The 17,737-nt window shown below is 37.3% G+C and overlaps 2 protein-coding genes across 2 annotated transcripts in view; one reads left to right on the top strand and one right to left on the bottom strand.

Moving 5' to 3' along the window:
- Positions 1-1,655: 1,655 nt before the first annotated feature.
- Positions 1,656-4,465, top strand: LOC149009362 (metal transporter Nramp7.2-like). Its single transcript, XM_089162348.1, has 13 exons — positions 1,656-1,702; positions 1,788-1,891; positions 1,974-2,014; positions 2,097-2,175; positions 2,281-2,385; positions 2,472-2,581; positions 2,698-2,879; positions 2,981-3,050; positions 3,224-3,397; positions 3,473-3,577; positions 3,701-3,832; positions 3,918-4,013; positions 4,130-4,465. Exons 1-13 carry the CDS (start codon positions 1,656-1,658, stop codon positions 4,463-4,465), a joined length of 1,581 nt encoding a protein of 526 aa, XP_089018474.1.
- LOC149009361 (uncharacterized) overlaps positions 3,889-17,737 on the bottom strand; it is a 26,413-nt gene continuing 12,564 nt past the window's right edge. Inside the window, exons 24-29 of the mRNA XM_089162347.1 lie at positions 12,587-12,950; positions 12,429-12,487; positions 9,313-9,455; positions 9,033-9,106; positions 8,756-8,940; positions 3,889-5,681 (exon numbers count right to left, since the gene is read on the bottom strand). Of these exons, the coding sequence (XP_089018473.1) occupies positions 5,208-5,681; positions 8,756-8,940; positions 9,033-9,106; positions 9,313-9,455; positions 12,429-12,487; positions 12,587-12,950 (1,299 nt within the window). The 3' untranslated portion in view covers positions 3,889-5,207. The remainder of the gene's footprint in view (positions 5,682-8,755; positions 8,941-9,032; positions 9,107-9,312; positions 9,456-12,428; positions 12,488-12,586; positions 12,951-17,737) is intronic.

The raw sequence follows: 17,737 nt of genomic DNA, 5'->3' as shown, positions 1-17,737 counted from the left end.
CATTTGAGATTTTAGAAAATTCTAACATAGATTGAACATCACATCTCCAGACGATTATTACTAACATATATGACTGCGATTTCTATTTTCACCTGAAGATCTCTTGGAGGAAACCTGAGATGGGCTTCTGTCCTTACAGATGTGGCAACCTAGCAGGGAGGGCGAGTGGGCGGTGGGGTCGTAAGAGGAGGAGAAACAAAGAGCAGAAGGGAGTGACGTGAAGAAGCGAGAGAGATACAGCAGCTGAGAGACCGAGCTAAAAAGAAACGGGAGACTGTCTTTATCTTCCTCAGTGGAAAAATAAAAACACGCGTTTATTAATTTAACATATCCATGGATGATATAAGCCTCAGCCTCGCTCAGTGTCTGCGGGTTTAAGTGTTGCAAAAAGGCTTCCAAACAGTGGGCATTTAATCGTTAGGTATTAATTCTTATTTGAGTCTCATCTATCAACACAATATCATCAGCAAAATCATACACTAAAGAATTTCGTTTTGAATGTCTTTGATTAATTCATTCATTATAAGTACAAATAGATATGAGCTTAAAGTTGATCATTAATGTAGTTCACCTATAATTGAGAATTCATTATTTATCCGCTCACTGTTGTTACACTTATCAATAAACCACCAGACATATCATTATCTACGTCCACATATTTACTTGCAACCCTTTTTTTCTCAAGTACTTGTCAAATTAACGCTCTAAGAACTCTATCATAAGTTTTTTTTAGGTCAAAAAATATCATATAAAGGTCTTTTCATAAATCTCATAATTAAATAAATAGCCTCTATCATAGATCTTCCTCGCATAAAACCAGATTGGTTCTCCATTTGTGGTTAAATGTCTCAAATGACTTTTAAACCCCAAATTAGTAAAATTACTCGTGGAATTGTTTTCATTTAAATCTCTCATGACATGTTAGAGATTCTCTCTAAGAGTGACACCTCACCCTACCTGGTGATCCATATATATTCAAGCCCTTATCAAATTGACATAATAGAAATAGTGTTCCCTTTGCTTAATCCATCTCCAGCATTTATCTTTTGTTAATTAACCGATATTTGGAGTTTGTGTCTTGAAAATGGCATTAGAAAACAACCAACCTTTCAAACTTATCTTCATTTCTGTAACGATAGAATAAGTTACATCTTGAACATATTGCATATGCAAGCAATTCCGTTTTAATAAATTGGCATGCCATGCGTATAGAAATTATTCTAGGATACTAACATGCAGACGCTAAATCGCATTCTCATCAGAAAATCATTTTCGTGAAAAAAGAAGTGCTTCCTCCACTGTATTCTTGGTCAGTTGTGTATGGCTTTGTCTTCTAGCTAACCATCAAGTGAGATATGAAGACTTCCCCGCAACAGGTATTGTCTTTGCTGTTTACAGTTTCTGCGTTCTTTTCTTTTTTTTTCCTGGTAATCCAGTTTCTGCTTTCTTATTTGTCTATAAATAGACTTGAGAGATGAAGACATACGGGAGCCAAAAAATAGAGAAATCAGTGACAGGGTATAAGAGTCAGAAAGAGAGATGGATCATGGAGCAGCAACGAATCCCTAGAGAGCTCTCATCATCGCGAAGAGGAAGCAACTGTATAACCCAAATGGAGATCATGACATCTCCATCTCCACCTTCATTCCCCACTAATGACAACAAGCATTTCCAAGAACTACATGATGATACTTCTTATGAGGTTTCTACTCTTAACTTCCCCTTCTTCTCTTTGATCTCTTAAGTTGTTCTCCAGTTTCAAGCACTTTTTTTTTTAATGTTTCTAGTAACTTTTCAAACTTTGATGAACAGAAATCTGGATGGAGAAAGCTTCTTGCCTGTGCTGGTCCTGGTTTCCTTGTTTCTTTGGCTTATCTTGACCCGGCCAATTGTAATCTCTCTTTCTCTTTTTCTCTAATACACACACACACACTCTCTCGCTCAATCTAATTGTAATGTTATCGTACATGCAGTGGAAACCGATCTTCAAGCTGGAGCTAATCACAGATATGAGGTAATCCTCTACAAATCACAAGTTTTAAGCTCTAAACTCAGACGAGAAACTTAACTAACAGCTCTTTTGTCGAAGCTATCAGCTCTTATGGATAATCCTTATCGGGTTGGTGTTTGCACTAATTATTCAATCCCTAGCTGCTAATCTTGGTGTAGCAACCGGTATGATCAAAGTCCGGGAATCTACCGGTTCAACTTCTTTACATGGCAGTTATCATTACTAATTAATTAATCAATCTTGTCCCTTCTCTTAAATGGTTATTGCAGGTAAACATTTGGCTGAGGTATGTAAGCTAGAATACCCAAAGTTTGTGAACTATTGCCTTTGGTTGTTAGCAGAGGTTGCAGTTACTAGCGCGGATATTCCTGAAGGTTTTCTTTCTCCTCTCTTCTTATATTATCTGAACTCATAAATTTTCTAGGATTGAAAGTGGGTTTAACTAATTGTATTGTTACAGTAATTGGGACAGCCTTTGCACTCAACATAATGTTCCACATTCCAGTATGGACTGGAGTTCTCTTAACTGGTTTAAGCACTCTTCTCCTACTGGGTCTACAGAGATATGGGGTAATTATTCCTACCTTGTTAATTGTTTTTCCCGTGTCATCACTTGAAGATTGATCTGATCTTGGATTGCACTACTTGTATTTGTTAATGTCCATCGATCATCAATCTTATGGTAGGTCCGGAAGTTGGAATTCTTGATTGCTCTACTTGTATTTCTGATGGCTGCTTGTTACTTTGGGGAAATGAGTTATGTTAAACCACCTGCTTCAAAGGTTTTAGAGGGAATGTTTGTTCCCAAGCTTAAAGGCCAAGGCGCAACTGCTGATGCCATTGCACTACTGGGAGCCCTTGTTATGCCGTAAGAATGTCCCAATTCTTCATCATATCAAGTCATTCTCTTTCTTGATTTAAATTTAATGTTGGGTTGGATCATTCCTTTCTCCTCTCATGCTAGAACAGGCACAATCTCTTTCTTCATTCTGCTCTAGTACTATCAAGGAAGATACCTCCATCAGTTCACAGCATCAATGTGAGTGAGATGATACAAGCCACATTAACCGTTGTGTCAATTGTATGACTGTTTCTTACCAATAGAAAATAAAATTTGTATGAATGTTTTGCAATTTTCATTCTTTCTGCATCAATTAGGGTTTAGGTTTTCTAAGTGATATATACATTAACCTTTATTCCTTTGATTTACAGGATGCATGTCGATTCTTCTTGATAGAGAGTGGGTTTGCACTATTTGTAGCATTCCTAATCAATGTTGCAGTGGTTTCGGTGTCAGGAACCGTCTGCTTTGCTGACGACCTATCTCAAGAGAACCTTGACAGATGCAATGATCTCACACTTAATTCTGCTTCATTCCTTCTTAAGGTCAGAGAATAAAGAAGTATTAAACATACATTTACTTCATAAAATATTAACAATTTCTCCGTAAATTATTTGCAGAATGTGTTGGGAAAATCAAGTTCCACAATTTATGCCATTGCATTGCTAGCCTCAGGTCAGAGTTCTACCATCACTGGTACTTATGCTGGACAATTTGTAATGCAGGTAATGAGCTATGTGAGGCTAATTAATCCTGCTTCTTACGTTCGTCTACTATTATAATTTTCATCTCTGAATGTAGCTGGCCATTGCGTAATCTGAAATAGAATGTAATTATGAACAAACCAGGGGTTTTTGGACATTAAGATGAAAACATGGATGAGGAATTTGATGACCCGAACAATCGCAATTGCACCTAGTTTGATTGTCTCCATCATTGGTGGTTCTGCCGGGGCAGGCCGTCTGATCATCATTGCTTCGGTTCGTAATTCGCCACTGTATTTTATTTGCTTAAAGCTAAGTTACATGTCTAATTTATTCAATCCTTCTGCAATCAATCTTCCAGATGATACTATCACTTGAGCTTCCATTTGCTCTTGTTCCTCTCCTCAAGTTCAGTAGCAGCACCAAAAAGATGGGGCCACACAAGAACTCCATCTATGTGAGTTGTGACTCCTTTAAGTTCATTAACTCCTCCTGGGTATTTCTTGCTATTCTTTGAGGTCTTTAGGCCAACATCTAAGGTAAACCTCATGTATGTTTGGGTTCTGCTTGCAGATCATAGTGATATCTTGGATCTTGGGATTGGGCATCATTGGCATTAACATCTATTACTTGACCACAGCCTTTGGTGAATGGCTGGTCCACAACAATCTACCAAAAGTTGCTAATGTTTTTATTGGGATCATTGTGTTCCCAATCATGGCCACATATGTTATAGCCCTTATCTACTTAACTTTCAGGAAAGATACAGCAGTAACATTCATTGATGCACCCAAGCTTGAAAACAATGTCCAAACCCAAATGGAGAGAGTGTTCAATGGTACTGATGGAGTCTTTGTCAATAATGTTGTTTTGAGGGAGGACCTTGCAGATATTCCACTAGCAGAGTGAATACCATGAATAAGATAAAAGATACTTAACTTGGACGAGCTTGTTTAGAATTGGAATAAAGACGACAATCCCCTGTTTTTTTGTTTGTTTCTTTTCCACTTTTCTCTCTTTTCTGAACAATACCATCCAATCCCAATTGTTTCCCAAGCTACGGTCGCATCAAGAGTAGAACAATGTAAAGAAACCCAGAAGAAAAAGTAGGAACAAATTGAATCCATGTAACAAAACTTACAGTGATATGAATCTTCGTCAATAATGTTGTTTTGAGGGAGGACCTTGCAGATATTCCACTGCCGGAGCGAATACCATGAACTTTGGGTGGAAAACAGAAAAGATCCTAAACTTAGACAAACTTGTACAGAGCTGGAATACAGACTGACATCCCCTGTTTGTTTGTTTATTTTCTAGTTGTACTTGGATTCAAGGTTTGATTTCAAAAAGTTTGTACAATAAAGAAGGTTCTCCCCTTCTTTCCCTTTCTCCTTTCCAAACAATACCATCCAATCCGAATTGTTTTCCAAGCTACAATTGAATCAAGAAAAGAACAATGCGAAGAAACCCAGAAGAGAAAAAGAGGAACAAATTGAATCCATGTAACAGAATTTACAGTGATATGAACATACATTAAATTATTAAATAACTGACCCTGATTAGTTTGATTCAGATAAGATAGAAGCAAAATTACTTTTAAGATTTTGATCTAATAAAAGTTATACTACAGACCGCTGGACCATTATAGTCGTCAACCTACATTAGTGTTAGTGCCAGATACCGGTCTTAACATGGGATGAGTAAGAGTTGGGGGGACTGCACCTGGGGCAGAAGCGAACATGACACTACTTGAGGGAGCTGATGAGGAGGGATGGATTGCAGAGAGAGGTAATCGAGGCCCATATGCAAACATTTGTGGCCGTGGCATGAAGGACATATGTGGGTGGCTTGTTTGATTGTTTACGAAAGCTGGGACGTTTGCCTGTGCAGGTGATGCTGACATAAGTTGAGGTCTGTTGTTAACAGCAATACTACCTGCTACAGCACCTCCAGTAGCACCTGGTAAGGTAGCATTAGATGTTCCACCAGGTACAAGTCGGGTAGAGATAATTCGTGCCCGTTCAGCCACAAGCCTCTGCCTAGTCCTCTCCACTTGTTCGCATTCTTTCATCAATAAGGTTTCCACCTCTGCAAACTGCTTTAGCTTCAGCTCTAATCTCTTCAACTGCAATGAACATAGAAACATAAATAAATTCCTTTCCAATAATATTATGTGGAAGAAAACTTCCGGAATTTATTGTTGCTGTCCATTCATAAAGTTTCCTGATAAAATTAATGTCTGTCTTTTTAATGTATGATTAATATGAAGTGATCATACTACCCAATAATGGGTGATACAAGTGGAAATCAGATGTGCATATATCTTCCTTTGCATGCAAAATCTTAAGAGATGGTACCACAGAAAAAGAGAAAGAGTTATAAGACAAAAAAAAAAAAAAAAAACAGAAGCTAAAAGCAATATTAAAATCCTGAGGATCATGACCAGTAACGTGGTCCAAAAATTAATGCAAGTCCACAGGCTACAAGAACCCAAATTCCCCCCCCCCCCCCCAAAAAAAAAAAAAAAAGAGAAAGAGAAGTGGAGGAGGCAATGGCCAAAATGGGAACAAAAAGCAAGTGATCATGAATAAGGATGAGGACATAGAAGAAAGAATAAATATGAATTAATAAACGAAAGAAAGCCAAATCCAGAAAGTATGGTAACGTAAGCATCAAGGTAATCCAAAACTCACCATTAAGAGATACCAGAGGAGACAAATAAACTAATACCACCATCACCTAGTGCTTAAATAAACTAATATCACCATCACCTAGTGCTATCCCAACTAAATGGGCTGGCTAAATGTGGCCCTAATTCACCAGTAACTAGAAGAGATAAACCAAAGTTCAAGGTCATGATCTTGGGACCCGTCTTGCCAACTCAAAAAAGAGAGTTGGCTCAAGATCTCGGCAAGATATTGCTGAGTTGGTGGAACTTTTTCCCCAACTTCGAGAGTATTAGGGGTCATTTGGGAAACTTGCTGTCAAGCCTATTTCAGCCTTTCTGAACACACTAGTTACCTTGGGTTTATTTTTAAAATTATATAAAAAAAGTGTAGTTCCACTTTGGACCCCAAGTGGGAAATAACTATCTTGAATGTAGAAGAACCCTTAAACATGATATACTCATACAGAATGCCAATGTGCAAAATTAAAACAAGTCTATTACATTATGCATATTCATTACTCAAGTTACAAAGTTCAAATGATAATCCAATCATCAAAGTCACAACTCCAGAGTCGAGACTTGAGGCCCTATGTGCTAAGCACATCATCTAGTCTCACTAAATGAAAAAGAGAGATATTGTGAAATCTCGCAAGATCTCGAGAGTTCTCCCACCGTGAGAGAAATCGCCGATGACAATCATCAACAAACAGGGTGCAGGGACCAAACCCATAGGAAACACATCTTTTTATTTTCCTCTCAAACAGCAACTCACAGACTAACTGCTGACCAACAGGACAGTATGGGCTTGCGCCAGCCAAACACAAGACTCGCAAAAGCATTTTAACTAGATTCTGGCCATCCCAGTGAATGACCACAAGTGGAAATATAATTCACTTTAACAGATCAGTCTATAGCTCATCCCAGCCATACTCGTCTAAGTTTGCGATAATTTTCACCAGACCACCTGGGACCACAAGATCTTGGTCCAGTCAAGAAAGGAAACATCAGTAACTGATGCAGCATAGTCTAGAGCTACAGATTTTCCAAGGCTAAACTACAAAGCAAGGTGGCATAAAGAGGCTAAAATAAGAACTTGTGATGGGGAACAGTAAGTGAGAAATTGAGAATAGTAACCATAGTGGTGAAAGCTATTCCCCATCATGAATTCGTTCTTCACCATTTTTCAGCCATGGATGTAACCCCAGAGCTTCATATTTTGGATATTCTTCAAGTTAGAGCTGATCAACCGCTGCTCATGAGCTGAAACTATGAAATTTTAACTTAACAATGCTGGAATTCTTAAATCTAAAATATTGCTCTAGAGAAGGATTAAAAAAAGGGGGGGTTAAATAGTCATTTGTTTTGACCATATGTGTGTGTGTCTGTGTTCATTCACAGCTATTTTGACAGCATTTGTGCACATCAAATAAGGTCTGTCCAGAACATAATTCCTATGGTACAAATCTAATTTAAATCAATTTCAAATTTATAAGAAAGCTCATGTTCTACATAATAAGGAAGATCTTATGTAAAAATAATGTCATTCAACTAGTAAAAACATCAACATGGAACAAAAACATTTCCCCATAATCAAGGACTGTAGGTAAGAACATAATTTTTAAGAACTATATAACCCAAATGTTAACAGACTGATTTGAGGACCATGACAAACTCCAAGAAAACTATAAACCAAATGTATGCTTTGATTGTTCTAAACTTAGGATACCATCAATTTTTGGTTTTAGTCTTCTAGTTCTATGCTGATTTTTATGACTTCTGATGTGGTGTGGCGTTGATTTTTAATTACTTGATGTAGCTTAATGTTGATTTTGATATCTTGATGAGGCTAAATGTTGATTTTTGATGTGGCCTAATGTTGATTATGATATAAGGTATACATCAGTTAGAAAAGAGCGGAAACATAAGACAACACAAGGGTTCCTTGGTCACACCGCACCCACTTTGTTGGGTCACCTTGCCAACTATGCTGTTCACCAACTCCTGAATGATTCTTTTGTGTTGTTGCTGGAATTGGGTTACATTCCGATCTGTTTGTTTAAGAGATCAAACAGAGTTGGGTCAATTGTGAGTCATGGTATGGCATTATTTTACAAGGTTAATTAGTGGGGCTGGACTCTGCCACACCCACACATTAACATAATGCACTTAAATTATTTGAAGAACCAAACCCATTTGAAGAACTTGGAATGTTAAATTAGAAGAGGAATAACCTCAACACACTGAGCAATAGAATTGATCTAGACCACTTATTTGAGTTTGAGATGCGCAACCTATTAAGGAAAAATCCCATCTATCCAATAACTTTTAAGTGACTATATCATCCAATTAGAAGAAAAAGCACACAGCATTGGATTATTTCAGCACTCTTAGAGCAAAAGTCGTTTCGCCTAAAATATTATGCGAGAGAGAGAGAGAGAGAGAGAGAGAGAGAGAGAGAGAGAGAGAGAGAGAGAGAGAGAAGAAGAAGAAGAAGGAACAATGCTAAAAGAATAAGGGAATCATAATCATACCTGGTGATTTATAATGGTAGCAGCCATTCTCTGAATCTCACGTTCTTCATGTTCTGCAAACAGTTTAGCCTTTGTTGCTGCAGCAGCTAGACCAAATTGTGCAGCATGTTTCACACTTTCAATGGACAATGGCGCAGAGACAGTATCATTCTGACCACTTAATCCTTGTGCTGCCGTTGTTTCTTCTGATATTCATTGAAAGAACTATTATATGGAAGAACTGATAATCTGATTAGGGGGGGTGGGGGGGAATAAATAAATAGAATGAGGCACCAACCTTTCTGGTGGCTTGTGTTCGTTGAGCCTCCATGAGAACTACCTTCTCTGGCATGAGCAGTCTCTGAACTAATCCTTCACACGAAAAAGAGAAAATTTTAGAACACTTTCTCCCAGAATAACCTAAATTCACCGGCTGAGGCACAAAAATTAAAATATTACAGGAAGGAAAAGGCTGAAAATATTCCAGTGCTTTAACATATTTCATACGTATGCAACAGTACGGAGTTTGCTAAAAATACAATAGACAAATTGATACTAGGAAAGACAATGGATCCCACCTATCCCCATGAGCAGAACCTTCCATTTGCACAATTTTATTGGAAGCAACTGATTGATGCCCTTCCTTGGACAGTGCCGATAATGATGCATGAGCACAGGCAGCAGCAACTCTTGGCCCAACTGCAGAGGCCAGAAAGGCAACCTGCAAAACTTCTCCAACAGTTAGATCAGATAAAGGAGTTTTCTTCAAGGCACGCAGACACTCCATAGTTCAAGATCTCGTCAAGATCTCCAAAAACTCAAATCTTGAAGTCGAGACCAGATTGCATGCAAGTTTTAAAAGGCAATATCTCATGACTTTCCAAGATTTTGGTCACATGCATATGTAAAAGAAACCATAACTCAATCCCTTCAGTTTGGAATTTCAACAAAGACCTGCAGTTTGGCCGAGAGCAGGAGAAAATTCATTGTTCTTCACTTTTTGGAATGATCCTTACCCAATGTTACATGATTATGGCACGAATGTTTGATTTTACTACCTACCTTGGCCCCCGGGTAGATAAAACAAAAGCATGGAATGAATTGGTTTGACTCACCACTTTTTGATGACCAACAGGCATGATGTTCCGTTCCCATATCAGATGAATGGCCAGTCTTACTATACAACTAGTTTAGCTTTAATGTAAACCAGGGCCAAAAAAAAAGGCCCCCCGGATCAAAGGTTCAGAGCTGAGAATTCTTGGAGTGAGACTTTCTTTTTGCAAATTCCAGTTTCATTCATCAGAACCTAAGATATCCGAGCTGGCAGGTCCCCATCCCTTTCTGTGCACACCTTTCAGCTCTCTCCCCCAAGGTCAATCTATTTATGTTGGTTTAGTTTCCATTCTGAAGTAGTAGTATACGGATCAACTGCTCCCAGCTTGGAGAGGCTCATGCTTGATCTCAACGCCCTTACGAGGTAGTGGGGCAGAGAAAGCAATGGACTTGAAAACCATTTTCCTTCCTAAAAAAATTGGTTAGCACCATCACTCCTTTCCAACTCACTGAACTAAGTAAGCTTAATTTTAAGCGACTCATTCATTTCTGAGGCGGGAGGGAACAAGAGATGGGCTTTGTTTCATTTTGAAGCCTCAATCCCTCTCTATGACCGACACTAGTTTTAGGCTAGTCTTGAACACCAACATTTATTTGCATTCAACCATCTCAGTTAAAGTTACTATTCCAATAATCTACTTTTTGCATTAAAAAATGACAAATACTTGTGTCGATGTTGTTTCTTTACACGTCGCACATTGGAGGCCAATCTACAACCTCACGGAGTCTGAAGTTTTTATTTGTTTTTCTGGTTTTGAAAAATTGAATTTCCTACAACCAAAGTAGAAAATTTTTGAGTATATACTGGAGAAGGTTCAATTTTAAGTGTTATGTGTGTGTGCTTTATTTTCGAAAAATGTGAAAAATAATTTAAATTTTCAAAAAAGTAGGGAAAATAAGGAAAAATATTCTGTTCTGTGCATAAAAATAAGGAAATTTATTTCAGAGTAATTGAAGCACATATGAGGCTTCAATTGCTTTACCATACTTGTTTTATTTTTTTAGACCAAAATTTTATTGAAAAAAATATATTGAAACAAGATTTTTAATTAGGAAATAAATAGGAGGATTAGGAAAAATAAAGGAACTTTATTGGACAGCACTGGAAGCACATATGACGCCTCAAATGCTTTACCATACTTCTTTTATTTGTATTAGGCCAAAAGGATTTCTAATTAGGAAATAAATAGGAGGGTCAGGAAAAATAATAAGTGCATACATTGATACAAACGAAAAAGAAGTTAATGATGGCTTCTTTTCCTCCTTATCTTTTTTATGCAACAGTAAGGAGCCAAGAAGGTGAGACAATGGCTGAGAATGAAGGCAATAGCGAAGAGGCATCAGAGGAGGCAGGGAAGGTGATGACAGATAGGATACATGTACATGGCAGTATGGTGTTGCCATTGATGATGACAAACGAAAAAGAAGATGCAATTATTGTTCCAAGGTGATGACCCTCACAACCCCCTTCAGTTTTCCATTCTCAATCAAGTAACTTCTCCACTGTATTACAAGAATCTTTAAAATAAAATAGACTACATCTAACGGGGAAGCTCTAAACCAGAAAAACAAAACTACTTAAAAAGGAAATTAAGCAACTTAAGAAAGTTATGAAACTATCACCTAGGAAATTCTATCTAGAATTCTTAACATAAAATATTTCAAGGTTTAAATATAAATTTCTAATATCTTACTGAATCATAAGCAAACTTGGCTATCCATTGAGACACACAAACATGTTGGGCCTGCATAGAAATAAATAACCAAAAGATGCATCCACAAAGGAACTGACTCAAGTACTTCACTGGAAGTGCTATCCATCATAATTCATCAGTAGAAGCCAGCACATCAGACCAAACAAGGGAGAAAAAGTGGTAGAAGCTAGCCTTAAAGTCGACATATTTTCAATTTATAACCAAGATATGATGGATTGTTATCCATCTATACCTGGATCGGTCATAAGAAAGACTACTACAACTCTGTCCCTCATCATTTCGTCCATTCATATCAGAACTAAGTTTCTTACAATCTAAACCAAAAATAAGCATCTGTTACTTTGTCTATACCACTAAACATCTCAGGATATCAACATTTAAAGACCAATCTATGATTTCATGACACAATAGAAATAGTTCAACATATTCACAGACCAAGATACTAGAGCCCCCTAAGCCAATCAGAATACAACGATATATAAAGGGGGGAAAAGAACATGGTAGTGAATATTACTCTTGATGTATTTTAAAGTCTTCCCAATAAAATGTTTCTTCCTTATGAAAATAATGACCATGGGCATAGAAAATATGAAAAAAACAAATGTTAATGGATGTGAACTCAAATATACCAAATTTCCAATCATATGATGCTTCCAAACCAGTGATACAGAATAACGCATTCAAGCAGACATCCGGTGCAAATATTAATAAATAAATAAATAAATATATAGTTCGAAAAACATAAAGCTTTCAATGATCTTAAATCCTAAACAACCATAACAAAATACAATAAGATAATATGCATATTCTACTATGCATTAAAAATGATAAGCTAAATAAATCATGCAATTATCACAATAACATACCAGGGACATCAGAGGGTTCGCAGATTTCTCGAATGGAATTCTGCTTTCAGAATCGACGCCTGCAATGCAAAGTACAAAGAAAGTTAAAGTTTCCATTTTTGTGATTCCATCAAACAAATATTATGTTATGAAGTCTGTCAATTAGGCAGAATAAATACCTGAAGAATCACCATTAGAATTTGAATATGACCCCCTATCATCACCTCTGGATGACACATTACTTGAAATAGACTTATTTGGAACTTCAATATTCTCCAGTAGGCCATCCTCCATTGGGAGCCGAATGAAATGGAGGATGCACTGCGATTTAGACTTGGTACCAACATGCTCTGCAATTTCATTCCAGTTGTCATTGTAAAGTTCCAGTGCTTCCAGCAGAAGCAGTGTTTCCTGGTCAGTCCAGCTGTCACTATCAAGGTCATACAAATCTCTAGTGGAATCCACCCTTATGAAATCAATGCCAGAGTGACCAGTCACATATCTCCCATCATGGAAGCAATCTGAGCAAAGAAGAACATCTGCCTGTACAAATAGGTAGGGGTCATTAAAAAGTCCAAACAAGCTGAATAAAAGTTATCCAAATTGCAATGCATTACACATTTTCCAATCAAGCAAAAAAGCTGAAGTGAAAGTTCCATTCAAGAGGATTTTACACATTGTTAATAGAAATTAATCTTCAAACAAAAACTTTATAAGCAAACACAGAACAAGAGTAATGTAGAGCTCAAATTCGAGAGTGATTTAGTTCCAAAATACCCACACAACAAAATTAGAAACTAAGGACATAAAACAGGAGAGCATGGCTTCTAGGGAAACCAGCTCGTAAGCTTAACCAAACTTGTATCAAGTGATGATGGCACAATGATAAAGCACTGCCGAAATTTGATAAATCCCAATGGCTGAATTGAGAGTTATGACCCAAAACACCAAATAAGTAACTAGGTGCCTGCAGGTCAAGTTACCTGGTATAATGAGCCTCAACTCAAAAAGAATGATTTACTGCAGATGATGAGTAGAAGGCGCAATTCTCGTAGGATTCTATGGTGTCTGGAACCCTAGTCATGAAGTTAGATAGTTGCAGCAACTGCACAAGCTTCTGGTCAGCAGCAGTCATGCTTGAGTGTTTTTCGCCTTTTTTTTTTGTGGGGGGGGGGGGGGTGGAGCAGCAGAATCTAAAACAGTAAGGTGTTGGAAAGGATCAACAGCAGCCTTCAAACTTGTCTTTCAGCAGCAGCAGCAAGTTCAATTCTTCAGCACAAACGAGGATCGAAACAAAGAGAAGAAAAGAGGAGAACAAAGGAAATAGATAAAGGTGTTTCAGCCCTCTTAGTAGCTCCACAAAACTGAAGGCATTTAGCTGTCACAGCAATAACAAGCCCTTCTTGGTACTCAAACAGGGACCCAAAAACCAAAAAAAAGGTCGCAGCAATGCAAAGCTTCTTCATAAATCAATCAGGAGGTCATTACAACCTATTTTAAACATATATAGAGATTTTTAATGCTTGTTCTCCAGATCACATGAATATAGAAACTACCAATTCTAAGAACAGAAACTAACTTTGCTGAGAATTGAAAATTGATTCTCTCAACAATAAAATAGAAATTTTTAAGTTGCTTCTTTATATTTCGGTTTCTAAAACAGAAAGAAGCAAAAAAAGGACTTTCTAGGCAGCCTTACCCTTAAAACAGAAAGAAGCAGCTTAATAAAAATAGAAACCAAGCCTATAACAAAACAGAAAGTAAAAAAACTACCAACTCCCTCAAATGGAAGCTCATTGAACCTTCCAACATCTTAACATGACAAGGCCTTGGCCTGTCAAGACCTTCTACCATTCACACAAATGCAAAATAAGGGGCTCTGAGCCTCTGAAACTGTTCACATGAACAGTAACATGAACAGTGTTTTAGCCTGCTTTTGTTTGTATTTTGCCCTACATCGATTACCATCATGGTGCTCTCAAAGGGATTCTCTTGTCTCACCGAATAAGGTCTGCTAACTCTCTACCAGATGAGCTGTCTTGCATAGTAGAAACATAAGGTTGTCAAGGTGTTGTTCCAAGCAAGCAGGCTATTTCTTCAGCCCAAGGCAAAAGCACGCTTTGTGGGCACTTGATTTTTGTTAATTGGTTTGTTTTTTATTAATATTCTTATACTGTATCCTACACTCAGCTTATTCTACAGTGGTTTTCCATATTAGGCAATAAGTACAAACATTATATCCTTTTGTGTTGATACTTGATATGACTTCTATGTTGCCCACAACAACAATAACAAACACAAGCCTTATTCCAACTAAATGGGTTCGGCTAATATGGCTCTTATGTTGCATATTTCTATTAAAAAAAGTGCACCCCAATGCACAGGGAGAGACTGTTTACATGTCTCAAACCCACAACCTGATGGTTGCAATACTGCAACTATACCATTGCACCTAGGCTCACCACTTGCATATGACCATAATCTGTACATAGTTGTCAAGGGCCCAAGGCACAACTTAGGTGTCCCAGTGGTTTTTAGGGTCTGGACGGCTACTGACTATGCTACATATTAACTGGATTTTTTTATGGCAGGTGAAAATTTTCAACATTATAGCTCTAGGGTTTTTCTCAAGTCAAAGTTCCATAAATCTTAATATGATCAAAACTGGATTTTTTTTATGGTAGGTGAAAATTTTCAACATTATAGCTCTAGGTTTTTCTAAGTCAAAGTTCCATAAATCGTAATACGATAAGACTTTGCTACAAACCAGAAGAGTGCTATTTGTTTACTTTGAAATTAAAAAATATAACATTTTTTTCATGCAAAAGAAATTTGACAACATTCACACACAATAAATAAGATTTGACTACACATAACTCCTCCAATACAAGTCAGATTTAAGCGGTCTTAATTTTGTTAGAAAGCCGGTTTTGTGCTTTGCAAAGACAAAGTGTCATGTAAAAGTAAAATCATTAGACCAATCAAACATCTTAGAGAACACGAGTAATTCAATTACCTATAGACAAGATCAAATTTTCTAAGAAAGTACAAACCTAATGAGACCAGGTATACCATGACAATGACCAATAGAAGAATGGTATAGACCAACTGTAAGTTTTAATTGTTTCAATCTTCCACAGATTGCCTATTCAATTTTGTTGTCTTCTAGTTCCATGGTTTTGATTTAGTGTTGATTTTTTATGACTTTACATGACTTGATGATTTTTGTTTTACTTGATATGACTTAAGGTTGACTTTTAGTGATTTGACGTGGCATAATGTTACTTTTATGAAACAAGGTTCATAATATATATTGTGACATAAAATAATGTTAGAAAATTGCAGACATAACAAAGGGTGAGGCTGCATATATTTGCCCCTCCAAGAATTTGTACTAACAGAATTCAGGGGACTTGTGCACTAGGTTGCTCTCTTACCATTTCTATATATGGTCATATATTGTGACGACTACAATGCCCAGGTGCCCCTCCATCGCCTTTGGTCACCTAGTCACCATGAAACTATGGTGGATAGACAGTCTGATATATCAACGCTGTCCAGCAAAAACCACACCTATAGGTGTAGGGATTATTCCCCTCCATCAGCAGCACCATGGGTGCAGAGTAGGTGCACCAGTTCTCCTACACCTACATAAAAATCATGGGATGTTGGTATTAGGTTTTATTAGGTTTTATTAGACTTTTATAGTTTATTCAGTCTTTTAGTTTAGTTTCTGTTCAGCCACTAGGCTACATATATGTAACAGCTCTTCAGTGCCACAGAGGATTGAATGAATTTGGATTTTGCTTCAAGCACTATTGAAGTCCTCAGAAAGGATTGGTGAAAGGCATGAGTGATATGCAATTCTCTTCCCCCATTCCCTTCCATCATTATCTCTAAGCACCAATTCTGCCCTAGCCGATCTCAAGAAACTCTTCAAGTTGCCGGAAACTCTCCTCTTGTTCTCATAGTGATATATAGTTGTGGTTGCATTCTACCTTCAAGAGGAGAGTATTTAGTGGCGAGAGAGGTTTTTTAATTCATTTGTAACTACATCAAATTACTGTTCTATCTCTTTTTTCGCTGGTGGTTACCAGTTACCATAGCCAATTTGAGATCTCATCTCCTCCAACATATTTGCAATACCGTTGTTCTCTTTCTTGTTGTCTGAGGTTCTCTATTTGAGCCCACCCGAGATTTTACATATTCTGATTCTAGTCTTACGTTAAAATCTTTGTAATCAAGGCCTTGTCATATTATATGGTTACTTTTTTAAGGGTTACAGGCCCCAGCCTATTGATAGTGGCATACCTCATGCTTTATGCTTTATCTTTTTTATTAACTTTTTTATTTTTATTTTTATTTTTAAATAATATCCATCCTTCCTTATCCAATCAATGGTTTTACAGGATAACACTTCTGAGCTCTCATACAAGTCATGAAATCAGCATGTCAAAGAAAAGAAGTAAAGTACAACCTGAATAAATGTAACAAATTTACTTGGAACCATACATGAGATCAACTGAAAAATACAGTATTCTTATACATAAGCAGTTATTATTCCAGACAAACATGAACACCCTAATCCATTGATGACAAGTTTTTTTTTTTTTTTTACTAGATCTGACACAAAACTTATTCGCTTAGTCAACTATAATAAATGCCAACTGGCGTTCCAGGCCAGCTGTCACGCAGAAAGGGAAGAGCATTACTACTCACATGACCAGTCAAAATAGTTGCAGTTATTACTTCTATCTTTTCTTTTATTTCAGAACTACTATTTAATCATGGGCATAATTAGTTAAAGCAACCATTTGGAGCTCTTTGGTCTCTAAGAATTTGAATTAGTAACCCTGTCACTCTCCTCTCTATAAAGGTGGGTCTGTAATATATGAGGGGTGCAGAATCTTGAAATAAATGATTTTGAAAGGTGGTATTATGGTTTACGATCACAAATGGTGCAAACAGAGAATGGGCTAAAATCAGTGGCATTCACACAAGTCACTCAAACGAAGAAAATGGAAATGGAGGTTGGAGAACAGGTCGACCAGAGGGTTGTCGTGAAGCAGCTAGTGCCCTCATTGAGTTGATTCTTGGGTAATCCTAAGGCGAACCCTGTGCCGAAGGCTTCCGCACAAGCAGATCCCCGAGAGGGGGTGTTATCAGACAATGAAAGCAAGCTAATTGCAACCTCATCCCATTATAATGGTTTATGTAAAATAGAAATATCTATGATAAGAGCACTTTTGTACAGTAATAGAATTGATAAGGGATTGCCCTCCTTGAAAAGCAGCCTGTCTCCATCTGCTTGAGCTTGAAGAATCCCCAGA

Source organism: Hakea prostrata, chromosome 7, assembly GCF_041222555.1.
Source record: "Hakea prostrata isolate BN-2017 chromosome 7, UWA_Hpros_2, whole genome shotgun sequence".
In the NCBI taxonomy this organism is placed as follows: Eukaryota; Viridiplantae; Streptophyta; class Magnoliopsida; order Proteales; family Proteaceae; genus Hakea; species Hakea prostrata.
The sequence above is the reverse complement of the archived record's forward strand: the minus strand, read 5'-3'. Positions and strand labels throughout refer to the sequence as shown.

Bases quoted from the DNA above. Each gene is read 5' to 3' on its own strand.
- LOC149009362 (XM_089162348.1), top strand. From the start codon at position 1,656: ATGACAACAAGCATTTCCAAGAACTACATGATGATACTTCTTATGAG. The intron at 1,892-1,973 runs GTAATCTCTCTT...TCGTACATGCAG, and splicing joins TTATCTTGACCCGGCCAATT to TGGAAACCGATCTTCAAGCT. The intron at 2,176-2,280 runs GTATGATCAAAG...TGGTTATTGCAG, and splicing joins TAATCTTGGTGTAGCAACCG to GTAAACATTTGGCTGAGGTA.